Here is an 18,440-nt window from a genome sequence, read left to right on the forward strand (position 1 = left end):
TCGAGTTCAGAGCTCATAAGTCGACGTTCGCCCCGCGTCTAAGCCTTCAACTGCGTCACTTCGTCCCTCGCTGCGTAACCTCGAAACCTCGTCCACTGCGTTTACTCGTCGATACCGTCTCGACGAACCCTTCGACTTCGACTATTGTCGAAGAAACTGCGAACTGCGTCCTAGCTAAGTCCCCCCCTATCGAATCGTGTCCCTTCTCTCTACGATACATCGAAGAGCTCTGCCGAGCTTCGATCATCGCTAACTTTCCACAGCCTCCGAGTAGCTTCGACGACGTGTCGAAGCCACCTCGTACCTTCCCTAGTGTTCGTAGCCTTTTCCAAGAACGTTTCTCGTGTTCACTCGAAACGCGGGACACCTTGCTGCTAACTCCCCTCTCACTAGACTATAATCCGTCTCTCTAGTCCCTTTAGGTCGCACCCAGGTTAGGGGTTAGGGTTTCGTAGGTCGTATCAGCGGGGTCGTTATATACTACGATAGGGGCCTCCGGCCCCCGGTTACTCGCGTGCCCGAGCTTGCGAGCTCGTTCCTGAATGCGTGCTTCAACAGACATTTAGGTCACAGAGAGCATGAACTTACTGGTTCTACCACTAGAGCAGTTTGGCATTGTGCTGAGGTATGCAAAGGTGCAGCCTGTAGATCGCACCATGTGAGTGCGAGATCAAAGCACGATGAGACCCTGCCAGAAGGAGGACTGTTTTAGCATGCACTCAGATGTGCTCTCTTATCTGTGGTCAGCAAAGGGGATTTCAAAATAACATGTGTCTGACCTAAGGCTCCAACCATTTAGTTTATGTTTACAGCTGAAGCGTAAATAAATGGTAAATAGCAAACAGATGGTTTAAACAGTTTTCAAACAGTTTTATATAGTTATAAAATACCTATGATAACTTAAGCAAACCTTCCCTAATCCAATGCTTTGTGCACATCACTTGTATGATAGGTGTAGGAACAGAGCATCGGACATCTAATTCATGTGCATGTGAGGTAGGAAACACAAATGTATATGTGAGCATTCAAACTACATACTATGACAATGTACATACAAGGTTCACAGGTGTGTTGAGAAGTGAGCATGAACCCAGACAGAAAATCGACTAACTACTTGCATAATGGGAATTGCCGGGATCGCGATCATGTTTTGCAAAGGACAAACCAATAAGTAAAGTAAGAAGTAAGTAAGGCACTCAGCTTCTATAGTACCAGAGAGCAGTAGCCTCATGGCGGGAATATACTATATTTGGTATTCCTGACCCCCAGCTGTTTATACTGTTTATTTACAATCTATTTACTGTCTATGCCCTGACCATAAATAAATATATATAGTAAACAGCGGAAACCATTTATAGATAGTAAACAAATGAAATGGTTGGAGCCTTAGTCTGACCCACCAAATGATCGTGAGTCTCACCACTTGAGGAGCCACTAACTATAGTTACTCTGGCGCTGACATATAGGCCGGCTGAAAGTAGCATACCGCTATGACGCATGCATGATGGGTGCACCCCCCATTATGCAGATGACTATAGCGGTCCAGATGTTGTCAGCGGCTTATCCGATCGTCGTTCTCATGGGACTCACTCTATATGACAGTTTTGCAAATCACAGCCATGAAGACTGTTGGAACAATGGTGCGACGGCACGGGGCACGTTTGTCCACAGGCGTAGCAATGCCCGTAAGGGACAATTGTGTAGTGTACATACATTGTGCATGGTCATTATATACTATGATAGGGGCCTCCGGCCCCTGGCTACTCACGCGCCCGAGCTTGCGAGCTCATTCCTGACCATGCAGATCAGCACATTTCAACAAAGACACATGCCCAGTGGTGGATCGCGGCCCTCAGCCACGAGTATGAGTGAGACTCGAATCCATTGATGCCGGTGCTCTTGCCAACAGTAGAGACTCGGATGATGAGGATGAAGCCATGGAGTTGTACTAGATATATAGGGTCTCCAAAGTTCAGTTTGGTCCAGGTTCGGGCCCCCTAGGCTCTGAACCTGAACCTGAACCTCTGACGATGGTGTCGGACCGAACCTGAACCTGGACTGAACCTGCCGAACAGGTTCAGCAGGTCCGGTCTGGGTTCAGTCCAGGTTCAAACCACCATCGAACCATAAGAAATGTATCCAAAGCAAAGATCAGTGCATTCTTACCGAGATTTTTGGCCTGTGTGAGCATGTGCCAGAAACAACATTGAACAATGTCTTGACCCCATATGGTGAGCGCGCGCGGCTTTCCGAGCAGCATTAGTGATCTCACTGCCAGCCATCGGGATATGCCGCTCCCTGCCCAAATTGGGTATGTCAGCTGCAGACGCAAAACTCCCGATGCTGGCGAGCAGTCGCAATACCCTCTACTCAACCTCATTGTACGTTTCACTGAGTAAGTATTCCTTGTGCTCATGTCCCATGGCTACTGACCTCATCTGTTTTGCAGCTGTTAGTGAACTTATACTGTTTACTCGGTTCGCGGTTCGGTCCGGGTCCGAACCAGGTTCAAGGTCCCACGGGCAGCTCATGAACCATGAACCGGACCTGCTGCCCAAATGCCCGAACCTGGACTGGACCGAACCTGAACCTAGGTTCAGTTCGGCCAGTTTGCGGTTCAGAACCAGGTTCAGGACCGAACTTCGGAGACACTATAGATATACTAATGTGATGAATTTTAAACTCTTGTTATCTGTGCGATCGGTAAAAGTGCACTCTTACATCATGTCCTGTGTCGCATTGGTCAGCATACAATGTTGGAATGCCTACAACATACAGTATGGTTGTAATTAGGACATTAATGTTGCTGTACTGCATGCCCGTACCAGGCCTTACCATATGTCACAATCTCGGGGCATTCATACAACCGAGTGACATTCTGACGACGAGTCCACAATCCATTATCACGTGCTACCTTTGTGGCTGTTAGATTGCACGCGCGCCACCTGCCTGTCGACCACTTTGTAATCATGTCCCGTATTGGGACAAGCGTGTAATTGCATATCAACTAGACACAATCACGGTGAGTATACATAACTAATACATCGTCTTACGCGTCGAACTTGGTTTTGCTGATGCACTATGATGGCCAGCCTTCCTTTCCTCTGCCAATCTATAAAACACAGACAGTCTTCCCCTCACTCAGACGGGGAGCTCTCTTGTAGGCTGCTTAGGGAGGCTGTCTGCCAGCGTGTATGGACGGAATGTGATATGTCGAGCATACAGACTGCATCAGTGCATGCCGGTATGTATTGTCGAAGGTTCTCTCATATGCACCAACGAAGCTGCCATCTTCGTGTCTGCAAAGTATTATTTGAAATGCAGTGCTTGACTTTCGTACTCCAATCGCCTTCTCAAGACTCAAGCTTCGCTGTGACTGACTGCACTCAGCCATGTGATGTCGCCCTGTCCATCCATACTCTGCCACCACGACTATCCTTGTGTACACCATCAAGTCCCTTGAAGCCCTTCAATTGTCTGTCTGCAAGTTGCCCGCCTAAACTCAATGTTATGTCTTTCGCTCACCTGGACAGGTTTGCGCCCAACACCCGTGAACAGTGCACAAGTTTCGTGAGGTGCACCCCGACCCGACGACTGCATTCATTCCTAACAGGAATCGTGATCGCAGTGGTCATCGCCTGGCTCGCGAGCGGCCGCTCGCAATATGTCACGCAGCAGGGTAAGACCGCCTACATTGCGGACATCAAGCTATGCGCAAATGTAGGTGTCCGGAGGCCACCCAAAAAAGGCTGGTACACATCTGCCAGATTTTCATTGCCTCAGTGATACGAGTTAAAATGTTTCACATCCATCATAAGACAGTGGCGATGACACAACAAAGCAACAAAGATTGGGACCACGGACAGTGTCAAACGCGCCACGCAACCTTGATCAAATCGGCAGCTCTCTCTGCGAGAGCATACACAGGCGCTTGAGTATGGGCGGCCGGGATGTATGGCTATCGGTTCTCACGCGTCAGTGCGAAGGCAAACTCCGAGGATTGTGGGAGCAATACTCACAAGCACCGAAGCGTCAACGACGCGCAGGCCAGAGGCGCCCTTCACGAGAAGCTCAGAAGTGACTACGGCTTCCAAATCACTTGAATTAGCTGGCATGCGAGCGGTGCCAACTGGGTGCCAGATGGTGGTGACCTGATTCCGAGCATAGGCCTCGAGCTCCTCGTACGTCTGCGCCGCAGCGAGTTCAGAAACAGGATCGATGACATATCCCTCCCACGTCGGACCCTGTACGAAGGTCTTCGACATGTTGATCGCGTGCACCATTGCGGCAACGTCGAAAGGGTCAGAAAAGTAGCCGGGATCTATTAACGGCATGTCCCAGATACTGTTGGAGGCGAGATTCACGGCGCCACCTGGAACGGCGATCAGTGGATATGATGTATGGACTGTCATAATACTCACGGGATCCTGGAGATACTACAGTTGTGAGAACGCTGAGGTAATTACCGGTGGCGGGTCGGGGCTGAATCCAAGAGACCCATGCGTTCTGCAACACGGATGAGGTAATGGCAGGTGAAAGTTCAATCATTGTAGCACTCACAGCAATGATAAATTCTAGATTAGGAGAGTTCTGACCGGCAGACGGGTCACCGTACTGCTGGAAGATACTCTCAGGCACTCTGGCCCATCCGATTTGCTCCACGCCATTGTCTACGAAAGGGCCAGTTCCAGTTGCGTTCCACTGGACAAGCGCCTCCGCTGCGAGGGTTCCGTTACGAGCGTACTCGTCATTAGTGTTCGTGGAGTTTACGAGCCAGTTGTTTGTGATAAGCGGGTGGTCGATCAGATTCTGGCCAACGCCCGGGGAGTGAACGATGGATTCAATCGCGAGCGACTTTAAAGTGGCGGAATCTCCTATTCCGCTGAGCATCATGAGCTGTGGAGTATTGATAGAGCCGGCGGACAGGATGATTTCCTTGCTGGCATGGACGGTGTAGGTTTGACCTGGCATATGCTTATAGCTTTGAACTCAGAATGAAGCGCATGTACTCACTTGTCGAACTCTGTGCCATCTGGATTGTCGTAAACACGGGCTCATTATTCCGTGTCCCAGTAGATATCAATTTTGTCACAGTAGTCTCGGCCAAGATGTGGAGGTTCGCTCGCCCAAGCACAGGATCCAGATACCCAGTTGCAGAGTCACTTCGATGTCCGTTAGTACCGATTGCGCTCTGTGCCCAACCTGAAAACACTATGAGCGCATTTCATCGATATTCAACGTGATATCTGTGCCATACCTAGACCGATTGGGAAACCGGCATTCATATCTTCGACGTAGTCAAACACGGGTGGGGTCAGGTTTGTCATGCCGATGATCCTCTGATCGATGTTCACCGGATACCCCTCAAGGCTGATGTGGATTGGTCCGTTCGTACCATGCACAGACGAGTCCACTTTCCCGGCGGTGTCCATATGATCGCTCGGAGGGACAAGTTCTTCACTCTGTTTCGCGATGTATTCTATCAGCTCTGATTCCACGATGACACTGCACATACCTTCATCATGTAGTCAAGCATGCTATTCCAGCCCCAACCTGATTCCCCAGTAGCAGCAGCTAGCCGATTATAATCATCCTCTGACCCTCTTGTCCATACAAGTAAATCTATGTGGTCGAATCGTTCGAGCGAAGCTCCGACGGGAGAGTCGAGCAAACATACTCACTAACTACGCTGGATCCACCCAGGACACGGCCTCGAGGGTATGTAATTATTCTGTTGTCTAAGTTGGATTGTTCAGTGGTAGTGTAGTTCCACGTAATAGAAGTATCGGGAGTCAAAGTCATGTCGAGGAACGGCACTTCATCTGCGAAGACTGCTGTCTGGCTGCTGAAAGCGTTAGCTGATATTCTTCTAGCATAAAAAAGTACATACGAAGGGCCGGCCTCTATGACGAGTACGGAGAACGAAGGAATCTCAGAGAGCCTATTGGCGAGGACGTTTCCTGCGGTGCCTCCTATATGGGGATAGCGCAGTCGTCAGGGTTGTACAACATGTCAATCAAAAGGCATGCACTCACCTCCTACGATGACGAAGTCATAAGTCGTCTGTGGAAGAGCGCTTGGATCTGTATACAAAGCACCCCTAGCAAGCGACCAGCGGGACGCAGCGATGGTGGAGAGGAAGAGCAGGGAAACTAGCATGGAAAAGGCACAGGGATAATTACTTGCGACAGCGCCACAAGCATCGACAGACCATGAAAGTGAGCTTTATATACATGTTTGAGGAACAGAGGCGGCGATGGCAGGCGGACGTGATGGGTACATCATGATGTAGCAATGCTGGAACAGCTAATAATACAGGCAACTTTCGAAACCTTTGGCGTGCGCCAATGCTTGCTTGACAACATCCTAAGCGCCAAAATAGACATTCGCGTGATTTCTATATTTTGTTCCTGTTACCTAGAAAGCGCAGGGGCTATGTTGGCTGAGATTGCACTATGTTTGCCACTGTTGACACTCCTTTCAGCTGTGGACGGGTAATGACAGCTTGGCGAGCTTGATCAAGATGAGCCGCGTGAGGCCGAATGAGGTTGAGCAACATTGTTGATTTCATCTTGAACTGAATTTTGCCAGGCTTAGTGATCCAGTCAACAAAGCTTGCCAGGGTACAGATCGGCCACGAAGCAGAGCGCATAACAGAATGTAGCCTCGCGCGCTTGTAGGACAAACACAGCCACACCCTGACGATCGTGATGGCTGCTCGTGACATCACTGACATCACTTTCAAACTAGGGGTAATGTTAGACCAAGCATCCCATTACCGGTCAAAAAGCAGTTAAGAATCACGATTTCCTACATATTGGATAGACGCAGGAGAAGACAGTAAGCAAACCAGGATTCTACGGATCGCTACTAGCTGAGTGTAAGCACCAAGGCCGAATTCTGGGCAGGGGCCACTATTGAGCCCCGCCTTGGACAGAATATGGGAAAATACCGTAATGGTAGACTTGTGGTCTTCAGATCAGGGCAGAGCCACTCAATCTGGTGGCGGGAAAACGCGAAATGCAATGGCGACCATCATATGAGGTGCCAGCCACTGATTGCAAACATGCACAAATAGACTATGGCCCGGAGACGCTCACATGGCCCTCCCGAGTCTCCACATCCTGAACATGCCTGCAGCCCTGTGCAGCAATGTGTCTTATGCTGAGCATCTCTCGCCATCTCATCTTCGCGTCTGTCAATTCCATCGTAGGGCGCCTACTGCCCGGTTCTCAGTTTAGGCCACCCTGTCATGGTCTGCTCAGACTGGAGACGTCCTCGAGCCTTGGTCAACCCGAGATGTCGTAGACGCGGCTGACTCGTGTGGCCGCTGTATGCACAGATCACCGGAGGCCGAAGAAGTGTGCTACCTCCGCGAAAAGAGGCTCACATCTGCAGGAACCTCGCACTCGCGCGTGGGTATCGACTCGCCTCTCTGTCTCTGATTCGACGCGGTATGATGGCAGTCTGCCTGAGTGTACTCCGTGTGTATGTATATTTGGCAACAATTCACCAATCGCAATGATGCAGGAAGAATGCATGTATCACTGACATGGATCCAGCACAGACTCTTTGATACGCCGTGTCAGGCGGAACATCATTTGATCTCTGATTCCGCTTGTCCCGTTGATACACATCTGGATATGCAATGACAAGATGTGAATACGAAGTAGCCACTTCAAAAGTAGATGGCGCTTCGTGAGCCTTCTCTCGCGCTGTTCTTAGCATTCATCGGCCGCGTAGTTAAGACTTATATCATGTGGGTCAGATGGAGCAAAAGGTCCTGCAAACTCTCCCGCAACTTGACACTTGCTCATTATCTCTATGTCGCATCCTGAGACTTACAGAGCTTATGCGTTCTTAGAGAAAGGGGGGGAACTCAAACCAATCGAGGTCCAATGGAAGGACCCGGAACAAGGCGAAATCGTCGTGAAGGTGCTCGCATGCGGCGTGTGCGCTAGGTACGAGCTGCCGTCTCGCATCAGTCTTTACTTACACTTCACCATGCGTCTTTCACAGTGATGAAATGGCAAAGTACCAAATTCTCCCAGGAACGGCCTTCCCGCGCATTCCAGGTCATGAGATAGTTGGGGATGTTGCTGCGATCCCGCCAACTGAGACTGTATGGCAGATCGGTCAGAGAGTTGGCGCTGGATGGCATGGGGGTCATTGCTCGACCTGCAGACGATGCCGCCAAGGCAGGTTCTCACTTTGTGCGAAGAAGCAGACGAATGGTCAGTGCTATCTCGGAGTCCGAGCATATGTATATTGATTGCCTGTCGTGAGTACAGGCATTGCAAGAGATGGTGGTTTCGCGGAATATGTCACTCTCCGTACAGAAGCAATAGCTCACGTCCCGGATGATATTGATCCAGCGGAGGCGGCACCTCTCCTCTGTGCAGGTGTCACCTGTTTCAGTACGTAACGCTTCTTCTGCCATTGCCGCTTATAGAAGGCTGATGATCGCTATGTCACAGCATCCATCCGTAAGATGAACGCGGCACCTCCTGACTTGATTGCTGTACAGGGAATGGGGTATGTTCCGCGCAGCTTACCATCAGATTCTGTTTTGGCTTACGCGTTCCCGCATCCAGGGGTGTGGGTCACCTTGCAGTACAATTCACCAAGGCAATGGGATACCGCACCGTTGTTCTTTCAACGTCTCCCGACAAAGAGAAGCTCGCGTACGAGCTTGGTGTGGATGCGTTCATCGACAGCTCGGCGGGCGTCAGCCACGCGCAAGAACTCAAGAAGATGGGCGGTGCGCAGGTCGTGATCTGCACAAACCCAGACCCGAACGCAATAGAAAGCGTTCAGTTGGGCCTCACACATGGCGGCCAGTTCATGCTTATCGCCGTGACAGAGCGTGTGAATATGCATTGGGGTAGGTGTTATTCCACTTCGTACTGATGCTTCTGATGTGCGTGCAAATAGGCATGCTGGTGGAATTCCAGTTGTCATTGGATATCGGCGTTGCAGGAACTCCCATTGAATCCGAAGAGTGCTTCGACTTTGTGAAGACACATTCCATCAAAGTTATGACAGAAAGATTCCCGCTTGGGAAGGCCCAGGAGGCGTATGAACGCCGGAATGTAGCGAGGTTCAGATCTGTCATTGTACCGAGCTTGGGAGTATGAAACAATGTCCAATGACGACTTCGGATCTCCGATTAGACATATCTCGGCATGTCTGACAGTTTGACCCTGGTTGTAAACACAACGGACGCATTAACAATGAGATCTGTGATAGTGTCGTGCTCTTAGCTACAATGATGGAAGAGTGTTGTGGGTGAGAAACATCAGCGTCCAGTGTCGTAACGATACACCACTGATACGGTCCCGCGCCGCATCAACCAGGATGGATCCCGCGCGATCAGACGTCTACGGATAGCGCAGTGCGTCCATTTTTCTGCAATGCAGCAGGGATTCACTAATAATAGATACATAGATCAGCGCTCCGAGCAGAAACCGAGTATGGTATAGGACTAATTGACCTTATAGGTGCTACATTCAGGCACGAAGCGCACAACAACCGACTGGGATGCTCCCATCTGCAAACAAGCCAAGTAACTTGCCTTTCGCCCAAATGCCCAACGTTGGCAGATGAGAACTCTCCAAGCTCACCGTGTGGGACAGCACGTCGACAGCCGTCGTCTGCATTCACATGCGCCAATCACCGCGGAGTAGTCTTCTGATGTCTTCTTGGTTTCTCATGTGTCATGGGGTCTGTCCAGTCCGTATCTTTCCTCCAGATTCTGGCATGAGTTTGTGTGCTACTTTTACACCACTCTGACTGGCATATCTGCAGAGCAGTCACGGACACGTCGTCCTCGACGCGTCTTACCCTGCCAACACCGTGTATCAGATACTCCCCGTTAGGGCAATCTGGGATTTATCAATTGTGAGGCCTGTTTAGCTCCTACACAGCCATTCTTGGTGAGCATAGCTCCCCCCTTTCGCACTCGTAAGGAGGCTGATTGGGACCAGCGTTCAGACACAACGTTTTGCAACTCTGCATTCTCCGTCTAACAACAATGTCTGTGATTCATAGCGCAGGAGAGCCGCTTCCGCATATTCCAGATAACATGACGCTGGCGCATTTCATGTTGAATTATCGTCATCCGACTCGTCCCGCCGTTCCCGTGGAACGCCCACTGATGATCGAGGACGCGACAGGAAGGCTTATATACTCAGAAGAGGTGTGACCCTGAAAACTTCTATTTGATATCGTCTACTTACCATATTTATTTCTCATTGGCCCACCACTAGACTCGTCACGAGACAAACGCGCTCGCGGCCGAGCTGATCTCACGCTTCCATATTGGTGAGCAACATTGTGTATGACCTACCTTTTCATGGGGGTTTGACAACGAGCAGGCGACAATGACGTCGGTGCGTACATATGTACCTTCTCTCCAGTATGATTGACATGAAGGCCTGCGTATTATCAGTTTGCATCTTCAGCCCCAATCATGTGCGTGAGTGCGCTTCCGTAAATTCTTCCTATGTTGCCTCTGACCGTGGGAGCCTAGTATGGCCTGTGGCAGTCTGGTCAGAATGGCTTCACATCATCATACTGGCTCGGCCGTTCTAACATGGATCGTCCAGGGCTCTTCACAAGATTGGTGCCGTAGTCACGTAAGCCTCTACTCGATGCTGTGCAGCTGTTGCTGACTATGTGACCTTGCGACAGACCAGCAAATCCTGCGTACACCGCTGAGGAGTTGGTCCATCAGCTCAAGATCTCCCGTGCGACGCTCATCATTGTACACCCAATGGTGTATCATGTTGCTGTAACTGCGGCTTGCGAGTCCGGGATTGCTTTACAGAAGATTGTCCTCGTTGAGGGGGCGTCAGACGCAAAGACTGATTTCGGATCGCACAGTACGATCAGCGAGATGATTCAAGCAGGTGCAGGGCATGCAGCAAGATTCGTAGAGAGGCCACTGAAGCCCGGAGAGGCCCGCAAAAAGCTTGCGTTCTTGTGCTTCTCCAGTGGCACGACTGGTTTGCCCAAGGTGAGAATGCGCTTTGTTCTGGGAAGATTACATCAGAAGTGTGTAGATTGACGTCGATGACCAACAGGCGGTGGCGATATCACATTATTCCCTTGTCGCGAATCTGGTTCAAATAGCCACGTATATCAACTCGGACCTGAGCCCATGGGAGAAGAAGCAGTGCAGATCGGGTGATGTTGCATTGGCAGGTACGAGTGGAATAAGCGTCTATGCCGCTTGGCTATTGACATTATGCACTTTTAGTCCTACCTTTTTACCGTGAGTCAGAGAGCACAGAGTCATTAGATGATCTCATCTTGACACTCGTGGCAACCGGCAGACATATATGGGCTACTATTTGTCATGCACTACATGCTGTATAACGGCGTAGGTGCATATGTTCGTTCTTTGTGTAGTGTCTTGACAGCGGTGCCTACAGATGCCGTTAGTGGTTATGCCAAAGTTTGAATTCGCCTCTTTCCTGAAGAGTATTGAGAGGTACCGTATCAACTACATCCCGTACGTTAGCTGTCCGGACGAAGTTCGCCGGAAAGTGCTCTCATACGACATTGACGCACAGACTTGTTCCTCCCATTATGCTACTCTTGTGCAAGGTAGGCACTGCTGCGACTACCAGGCTGCATCTCTTTCACGATGATACTGTTTCAGCATCCGGACGTAAAGAAACACAATATGAGCTCCATCCGTACAATTGTGTCCGGCGCAGCGCCTCTCTCTGGGGAATTGACGCAACAACTGTCCGAAGTCCTACCCAACGTCTCGATCGCCCAGGGATATGGTAAGGACTCTTGATTCCAGCTTCCTAGTACAAAGAGCGCAGTGCCATGGGCTGATTGAGTATTGTCGTTGCGGATGAAGGAATGACTGAGACGGCCGTCGCTGTCTCCTTGCCTCGGCTCGACCGTAAGATCGGTGCGCCCGGCAGCGCTGGAGTCTTGATCCCTGGTGTTTCTGCGCGGATAGTACGGCCGGACGGAAGTCTGGCCGGGAGAAACGAGCCCGGACAGCTAGTTGTTACAGGCCCAGCAATGGCCCAGGGCTACTTGAATGATGAAAAGGCGTGAGTGACTCTATATTGCGATTCATATCGTGACGTGAACAGCGTCCTCGGGGATAGGACAGGGGAGACGTTCGTCGATGGATGGGTTTACACAGGAGACGAAGTAATGATAAATGACACTGGGGAACTGTTCATTGTTGACCGCATTAAGGTGTGTGGCCTTCTTCTACAGTATACGTGCTTTTTAATGCGCTGCAATATTCAGGAGCTACTCAAGGTGAAAGGCTTCCAGGGTGAGTATGTCGTCACTCTGACGAGTACTACTGCCGACTTTCTTGTTACTTGCCTTAGTGGCACCCGCTGAGCTGGAGGGCTTTCTCCTTGACCACCCTGACGTTTCGGACGTCTGCATCGTCGGCATACAGGATGATTACAATGGCGATATACCGATTGCCTTTGTCGTACCCAGCGCCAATGCACTGTTGCGCATCCAGGCGGATGCCGTCGAAGCAGATCGCATCAAGCACGCTCTGGTTGAAGTGCGTTCCTATCATACTTCCCAATGTCCCATGATCTCCGGGCGCTGACAAAGCTGAATTGTGGTTGCAGTATGTGGCAGCTGGGAAGGCTCACTACAAACAGCTCACGGGGGGTGTGGCTTTCATCGACACGATTCCCAGGAATGCAAGCGGCAAACTGCTACGCCGTTTACTGCGAGATACGGCGAGGTCTATTTGGAGAAGCGGCAAACTCTCAAAAGAGAAAACAAAGTTGTAATGTCTAGGCTGCATTCTCCATATGCAATCGATGGGACGGGACATAGTGCATGTTCATGATTGAAGTCCAGTATCCACGCGTTACACGTCCTATATCGTTAAGGAAAGTCGTAGAGCTGGCTATGGTGATTGGCGAGACTAATCAGAAGTGGAAGTAAAAAAACCGCTCGGAAGATGCATGCTAATGAGTGTGGCTTCAAAAAGAGTGAGAAGTCTGTGCCAAGGGGCAGGCGTACTGTTGATTTTTGATGTCGACCCTCGTTAGTTTGGCGCCCGGTCACCGATTATATCAATTTATATGGGACTTCCTTATCTCTGATTAGATCGTCCATACTGCAGTAACAATTGAATCAGATGACTTGTGTTTTGTCATACAGCCAATCATTCACTGCCATTCCAAAATACATAATCCATGCTGAAGTTGCGGATTTCGTGGTATATGTAGTACTTCTGACTCCTGAGGAAGTACGAGGTGACAAATCTGATTAAATCACAAGATGTAACAAGCACTCAAGACGAGATAGCGCTCAAAATGTGAGACAAGTGCCCACGAGCTGCACTATCAAATCGACATTTCAGGTGCTCAGAGACTAAAGGTATATCGGGTATATGATGCTTCAAACTTCCAGAAGCTTGATTCGAGGATTTGTGCTTGTAGGAAGTTGTTTACGGAAATCGAGCTGGATAGTGAAATTGGGGACCCGGTCACCGATTGAGGCACTACCACCACTAGTGACTAGGGTTGGTGTCGGAAATCAATGGTACACTCGCCCCTTGGTCTGTGCCGAATCTTGGGGTTGCCGGAATTTGCCGAGAAGTGTGCATCTGCTGCTACGTATGCACTCGCTTCTCACTACTACCTTATGATTGCTCCTTGTTAATAAACATGAAGGCAGAGAAAGCTCGTACTACATGCACACTAGCACCAGGCTCAGAGAGTGCAGTAATAGAACAATATGGTGGTTCGGGAAAAGCCATGCTCACCGGGTTGTTGAATCCACACCTCCCCCTGATGTTCCAGCTTGCAGATCAAGTACGATCATCAGATATCTCTTGGCATGCATTAATTACTGATCTATAAAATCTACGCTGTAGAAGAGTGTTAATTGGTGTTGCACATTTGTATCCATGCAGGCACAGCCTTCCAAGTGTCACACATCACAACATCCCGAGATGTGTTTGAAAGCAGTGAAGCTCAAACATTCTTAGAAGTTCACTCCTTCCTTTGATACATACTACATGAACTAGGTGTGGAACGAATACAAGGGTATGTTCCACTATCTCATGTATCACTGGAGTCTAATTTGCATGCACTCATGCTGAAGACATGCCCAAGCTTTCATTGAAGAAGCATCTGCCCTCTAATGAGATGATCAACAGCTTGCTCAATGGGGCTCATTTTCTATTGAAGAACTCTAGCAATGTTCTATCCTTGGCTCCTATCCCTGGCCTTGACACAGCCGCGATGGTGCTCTGTGACCTTATAGATATGGTGAAAGTCAGTAGTCGTGCTCCGCCAGGGACCTGTCATGAACATCTTCTGTCTCTAGATGACCAGGAAGAATACTGCGGGCGAAGCATGACATTGCCGAGCGCATCAAGTCTTTGGCAACACTAATTACAGAGACCAGCAAACAGGCTCGCAAACAGATTGAAGGTGCAGGGATACATGAAACCTCTTTTCCTGTGCCGTCTGAGTTGAATCGGAGGATTCAAGTTCTCATCAGGTTCGAGCTTTTATGGAGGCGCAGTCTCATTCGGCTTTAATATTGCCTTAGGAATCTCCAGGATCTCCAGACACAAGTGTGGCAAGTTGCTGAAGGGTCGCTTTTCTCCCACTTCGTTCATAGTGGCCAGGATGCTGGTAAATTGGAAAATTTGAGCAAAGGAATTGCAGATGCAAAGAGTGATTTTGAGGTAAGCATTTCCTACCTTGTTTCTGCTTACCTTAGGTTTACCAAGCATCATCCAGTTTCAAGGGCAGATCCATATCAGGCATTAGTCAATGGCATGTTTGACATGTTGAACGATGTATGCCGGGATGTCTCTGTAAGTCCTCCTGGCGTCACTCCTCGGTAGACACTTATTCCTCTCCTTTTAGGTGTTGGCTCACTTTAAGATAGGTGAAAGTGAGTGATAACCTCTTGCTAGCATACATTGTCTCATAAGAATCTTAAACCTAGATGACATGCAGACTCTGAACAGTCTCCCCCATGCAAACACGAGCTATCATTCTGCTCTCAATGAGCTCAAGTCTGGTCTACTTCCCGGAACAAGAAGTGACCTTCTCTCTGAGATTGACGAATGGGTGAAGGGAGAGTCAAGTGCACACAACTTCGCTCTCTATGTCCTTAGCAGAGCAGCAGGTACAAGAAAGTCAACAATTGCATATGAGGTGGCGCAGCTGCTTGAACAGAACGGGATGCTTGGCGCTTCCTTCTTCTTTGTCCGGGGTGTGGAGGATCTGTCCATGACCCACTTCATATTTCCCACGATTGCATATCAGCTTGCCCAGCAGCAGCCTGTTTTGATGCCACACATCCTAGAAGCCACACGCGCATTTCTCAAGCATGGTAACAAACAGCAGATGGAGTTTGAACTCGATGAGCTCATCATTTGACCACTAAAGAAAGTGCCTGCCAGCCACCATCCTGTCATTGTCATCATCGAGGCCATCAACAAGTGCACCAAGCTTGCCCAAGACCTTATTCCTAAGATGCTCTACCTCCTCACACACTGGGTGCCAGAGGTCCCATTCCCGTTCCACGTCCTCATCACATCGCACCCAGAGTACCACATCGAGACTGCTTTTGAGTTGGTAGAATTCAGGAAGGAGAGCAACCACTTCAGGCTCCAGGACATTCCACGTGTTGTCATCAACCACAACATCATGCAGTACCTGGAGGATAGGGTCTCCAAGCTATGTGACAGTGCTGAACTACTTCATGTGCGACCTGATGCGATAGTCGAGCTCATGAAAAAGGCAGAGGGATTGTTTATCTACACCTCGACTACAATTAACGTCTTATTATGTGATCTGGAACATGCTGTCGAGAATCTGAACACTCTCCTCGTGGATGGCAACCTGGACAGCCTCTCCAATCTAAGTCAGCTCGATGTGCTATACATGCTGGTGTTGAAGAATGTGTTCAAGGACTACCTGGGCACCCCACCGAATCCGCGTATAGCTCATATACTGAAGACTGTTCTCATAGGGATCACACTGTTGCAGGACCAATTTGCACCAAGCACCATGGAGCTGCTGGTGGGGGTTTCTGTGACTGACATCTGGTTCATAATCAGGTGACTGGGATCAGTCATTCTGCTTGATGAGGACGACAGTCGGATTCGCCCACTGCATGCTAGCTTCCCCCCAATTTCTTATTGATAGCGACCACTGTTGGCATCCGAGCTTCTACATCGACCCTGCCATTCATCATGTTGATCTGGCCAACACATGTCTGTTCACGCTGAACAGATGTGGTAATCTGCGGCAAAACATTTGTGACCTTCCCGACCCTGCAGCTTTCAAAGATGAAATCGAGAACCTTGCGGCCCTCGTCCAATGTCAAATACCATCTCATGTCCAGTATGCATGTGTACATTGGGCATTCCACCTCTGTAGCACGGAGTTTACACTGAAGCTAACCGAGTACCTTGGCATCTTCTGTTCTATGAAACTCCTACTCTGGCTGCAGACATTGAGCTTCATGGATAGACTAGATGGCGCACCCGGAGCACTACTTGATTTGCGCAACTGGTACCAGGTAAGAGCCCCTTTACCTTCTGCTGGGACCTTCATATTGAGGTATGTTTGGGACAGAGCCGTCACACTGGCGAAAAAGACACATTACAGCTCATATACGACAGATATTGCTTTGCATTAGAGTACTTCAATCTGGTTGACAGCTGTCCAGAGCATATATACATTTCCGCCCTTCCCACAGCTCCATGCTGCCGGCTTGTTGACATGTATTCCGCGCTGGACACGGAGTTGAAGTGCCTCAAGATGCTATCTCCTCGTGCTCCGTGGTGGGACTTGTGTGTGTGCATGGTCAAAGGGCAGGATGAAGGCGTACAGTCAGTCATATATTCCCCAAACAGATGCTGGATCATAGCGGGAATCAATGATGGCACCGTACAAATGTGGGATGCGAGCTCTGGCATTTCTCTCAATATTATGGCAGGACATAGCACAGGTGTTTACTCAGTCGATGTCTCTCCTGGCAATTCCAGGATTATCTCATATGGTCGAGATGTACGAGTGTGGAACCTTGCGACCGGGGCGCCACTGTATGTACTAGACATTGCTGGCATGTCTTTGCACAAAATTAGCTTTTTTGTGGATGGAAGCAAAATCCTCACCATGAGCGCCAGTTGGGGCATATCCATGTGGGATGCTCACTTGTTCAGGGAATTGCAGATATTTGGCGAAGGATCCCATGTTGCCACACGCTTCGCCAACTTCCCCTGCAGCGGTACACTCATCTCCTCATGAGACATGTCAGATATCAATATCCTTGACCGCGACAGCGGTGACATTGTGAAAACCCTACATGGTCATTCTGAGCCCCCCCAGGACTCGATCTTCTTCCCTTAGGACACCTCTAGGCTTGCCTCTGGTGGCATGAATAGCATCATCCGCATCTGGGATATCACCTCAGGGGAATGCCTATTCATTTTGACAGGCCACACTGATTGGGTCAATTGCCTTGCTATTTTGCCCAATGATGACAGAGTTGCTTCCGGATCAGAAGACTGCACAATCCAGATCTGGGATGCACAATCTGGAGACTGCGTTGTGGTCCTTTGAGGGCACTCGAAGGCTGTGAGGTCATTGTACTTTTCGCCGGATGGAAACCAGCTCGTGTCTACCTCAGGTGACCATACTGTCCACATATGGGATCTCATGGAGTTGACAGCACCTCTGACTGATACAACGGTCTATACTCCTATATTGATGCCTGACTCGTAGACAACGAGCGAGGACTTATGGACAGTGCGTCGTCCTGAAGATCGAGCGAGGAAGTCGAGAATGACCACTACCCCAAGCGAGGAGGAGCAGAGACTTGAATGAATAACCAGGTCGAACTTAGGGTTCGACCGACTAATGGTACAACTAGTTATACAAGTACCGACTGCGCACGGACCATCGTGTCTATGTGGTCGTGTTAGTGAAGAAAGAAACGTAGTGGTACGATACCAGGCACGAAGTGCGCACGGACCCCATTATGTAAGCTACATAATGTTCAACCTGCGGGTGAGCGCTAAGACAGGCGCCAGTATGGGCGCTAGTAGTACAAGGAATAGAACGGAAAGACAAATGTTTCATTACCCCCCTGCCAGAGTCGAAGTCCCATTCGACTACTTACTGCTCACCATCTCCGTATAGCTCCCAATCTACGCCGTCATCCTCTTCTTCGTCGAACCACTCCTTGCGCGCATTCCTCCCCACGTTCATCCATTCCTCGCCAGAGAGGTGCTTCTGATGCGGCCAGGAGCTGTCCCACGTCCATTGAGTGGTGTCGGGTGTCCAGTCGGGGTCGACTTTGCGAAAGACGACGGGTGTATCGGGGCGGGGGCGTGAGGGTCCCGCAATGGGACTGGTTGGGGGTTCGGGGTTAGTGCTGCGCGGTGGAGGAATAGG

The 18,440-nt window shown here is 49.8% G+C and overlaps 5 protein-coding genes across 5 annotated transcripts; 3 read left to right on the top strand and 2 right to left on the bottom strand.

Annotated features, from left to right (window-relative positions):
- Window positions 1–3,868: 3,868 nt before the first annotated feature.
- On the bottom strand, window positions 3,869–6,159 carry POSPLADRAFT_1056037 (hypothetical protein; the record flags this gene model as incomplete). The annotated part of the gene is made up of 10 exons (XM_024480727.1): window positions 3,869–3,958; window positions 4,020–4,372; window positions 4,422–4,506; window positions 4,561–4,964; window positions 5,014–5,202; window positions 5,258–5,462; window positions 5,516–5,622; window positions 5,682–5,842; window positions 5,891–5,972; window positions 6,036–6,159. 10 exons carry the CDS (start codon window positions 6,157–6,159, stop codon window positions 3,869–3,871), a joined length of 1,800 nt encoding a protein of 599 aa, XP_024339458.1.
- Window positions 6,160–7,163: 1,004 nt separating this feature from the next.
- On the bottom strand, window positions 7,164–8,160 carry POSPLADRAFT_1039693 (hypothetical protein). Its single transcript, XM_024477583.1, has 4 exons — window positions 8,020–8,160; window positions 7,865–7,961; window positions 7,563–7,780; window positions 7,164–7,488 (listed from the first exon to the last, which is right to left on the bottom strand). The coding sequence occupies exons 3-4, from the start codon at window positions 7,726–7,728 to the stop codon at window positions 7,367–7,369; spliced, it is 288 nt and encodes a 95-aa protein (XP_024339459.1). The 5' UTR covers window positions 7,729–7,780; window positions 7,865–7,961; window positions 8,020–8,160; the 3' UTR covers window positions 7,164–7,366.
- On the top strand, window positions 7,825–9,137 carry POSPLADRAFT_1142012 (hypothetical protein; the record flags this gene model as incomplete). Its single annotated transcript, XM_024485372.1, has 6 exons — window positions 7,825–7,961; window positions 8,020–8,234; window positions 8,292–8,417; window positions 8,478–8,535; window positions 8,595–8,884; window positions 8,935–9,137. 6 exons carry the CDS (start codon window positions 7,825–7,827, stop codon window positions 9,135–9,137), a joined length of 1,029 nt encoding a protein of 342 aa, XP_024339460.1.
- Window positions 9,138–10,033: 896 nt separating this feature from the next.
- POSPLADRAFT_1141924 (hypothetical protein) lies at window positions 10,034–12,794 on the top strand (the record flags this gene model as incomplete). Its single annotated transcript, XM_024485361.1, has 16 exons — window positions 10,034–10,198; window positions 10,269–10,337; window positions 10,435–10,477; window positions 10,532–10,550; window positions 10,608–10,637; window positions 10,693–11,017; window positions 11,085–11,205; window positions 11,337–11,383; window positions 11,436–11,515; window positions 11,577–11,610; window positions 11,666–11,795; window positions 11,876–12,077; window positions 12,135–12,228; window positions 12,283–12,310; window positions 12,369–12,556; window positions 12,627–12,794. 16 exons carry the CDS (start codon window positions 10,034–10,036, stop codon window positions 12,792–12,794), a joined length of 1,743 nt encoding a protein of 580 aa, XP_024339461.1.
- Window positions 12,795–13,679: 885 nt separating this feature from the next.
- Window positions 13,680–17,606, top strand: POSPLADRAFT_1046092 (hypothetical protein; the record flags this gene model as incomplete). Its single annotated transcript, XM_024478944.1, has 14 exons — window positions 13,680–13,826; window positions 14,042–14,060; window positions 14,119–14,291; window positions 14,372–14,520; window positions 14,572–14,710; window positions 14,756–14,842; window positions 14,895–14,922; window positions 14,977–15,366; window positions 15,427–16,096; window positions 16,272–16,601; window positions 16,703–16,873; window positions 16,898–17,086; window positions 17,217–17,271; window positions 17,394–17,606. 14 exons carry the CDS (start codon window positions 13,680–13,682, stop codon window positions 17,604–17,606), a joined length of 2,760 nt encoding a protein of 919 aa, XP_024339462.1.
- Between the last annotated feature and the right edge of the window lie 834 nt (window positions 17,607–18,440).

Source organism: Postia placenta, assembly GCF_002117355.1.
Source record: "Postia placenta MAD-698-R-SB12 unplaced genomic scaffold POSPLAscaffold_6, whole genome shotgun sequence".
In the NCBI taxonomy this organism is placed as follows: domain Eukaryota; kingdom Fungi; phylum Basidiomycota; class Agaricomycetes; order Polyporales; family Adustoporiaceae; genus Rhodonia; species Rhodonia placenta.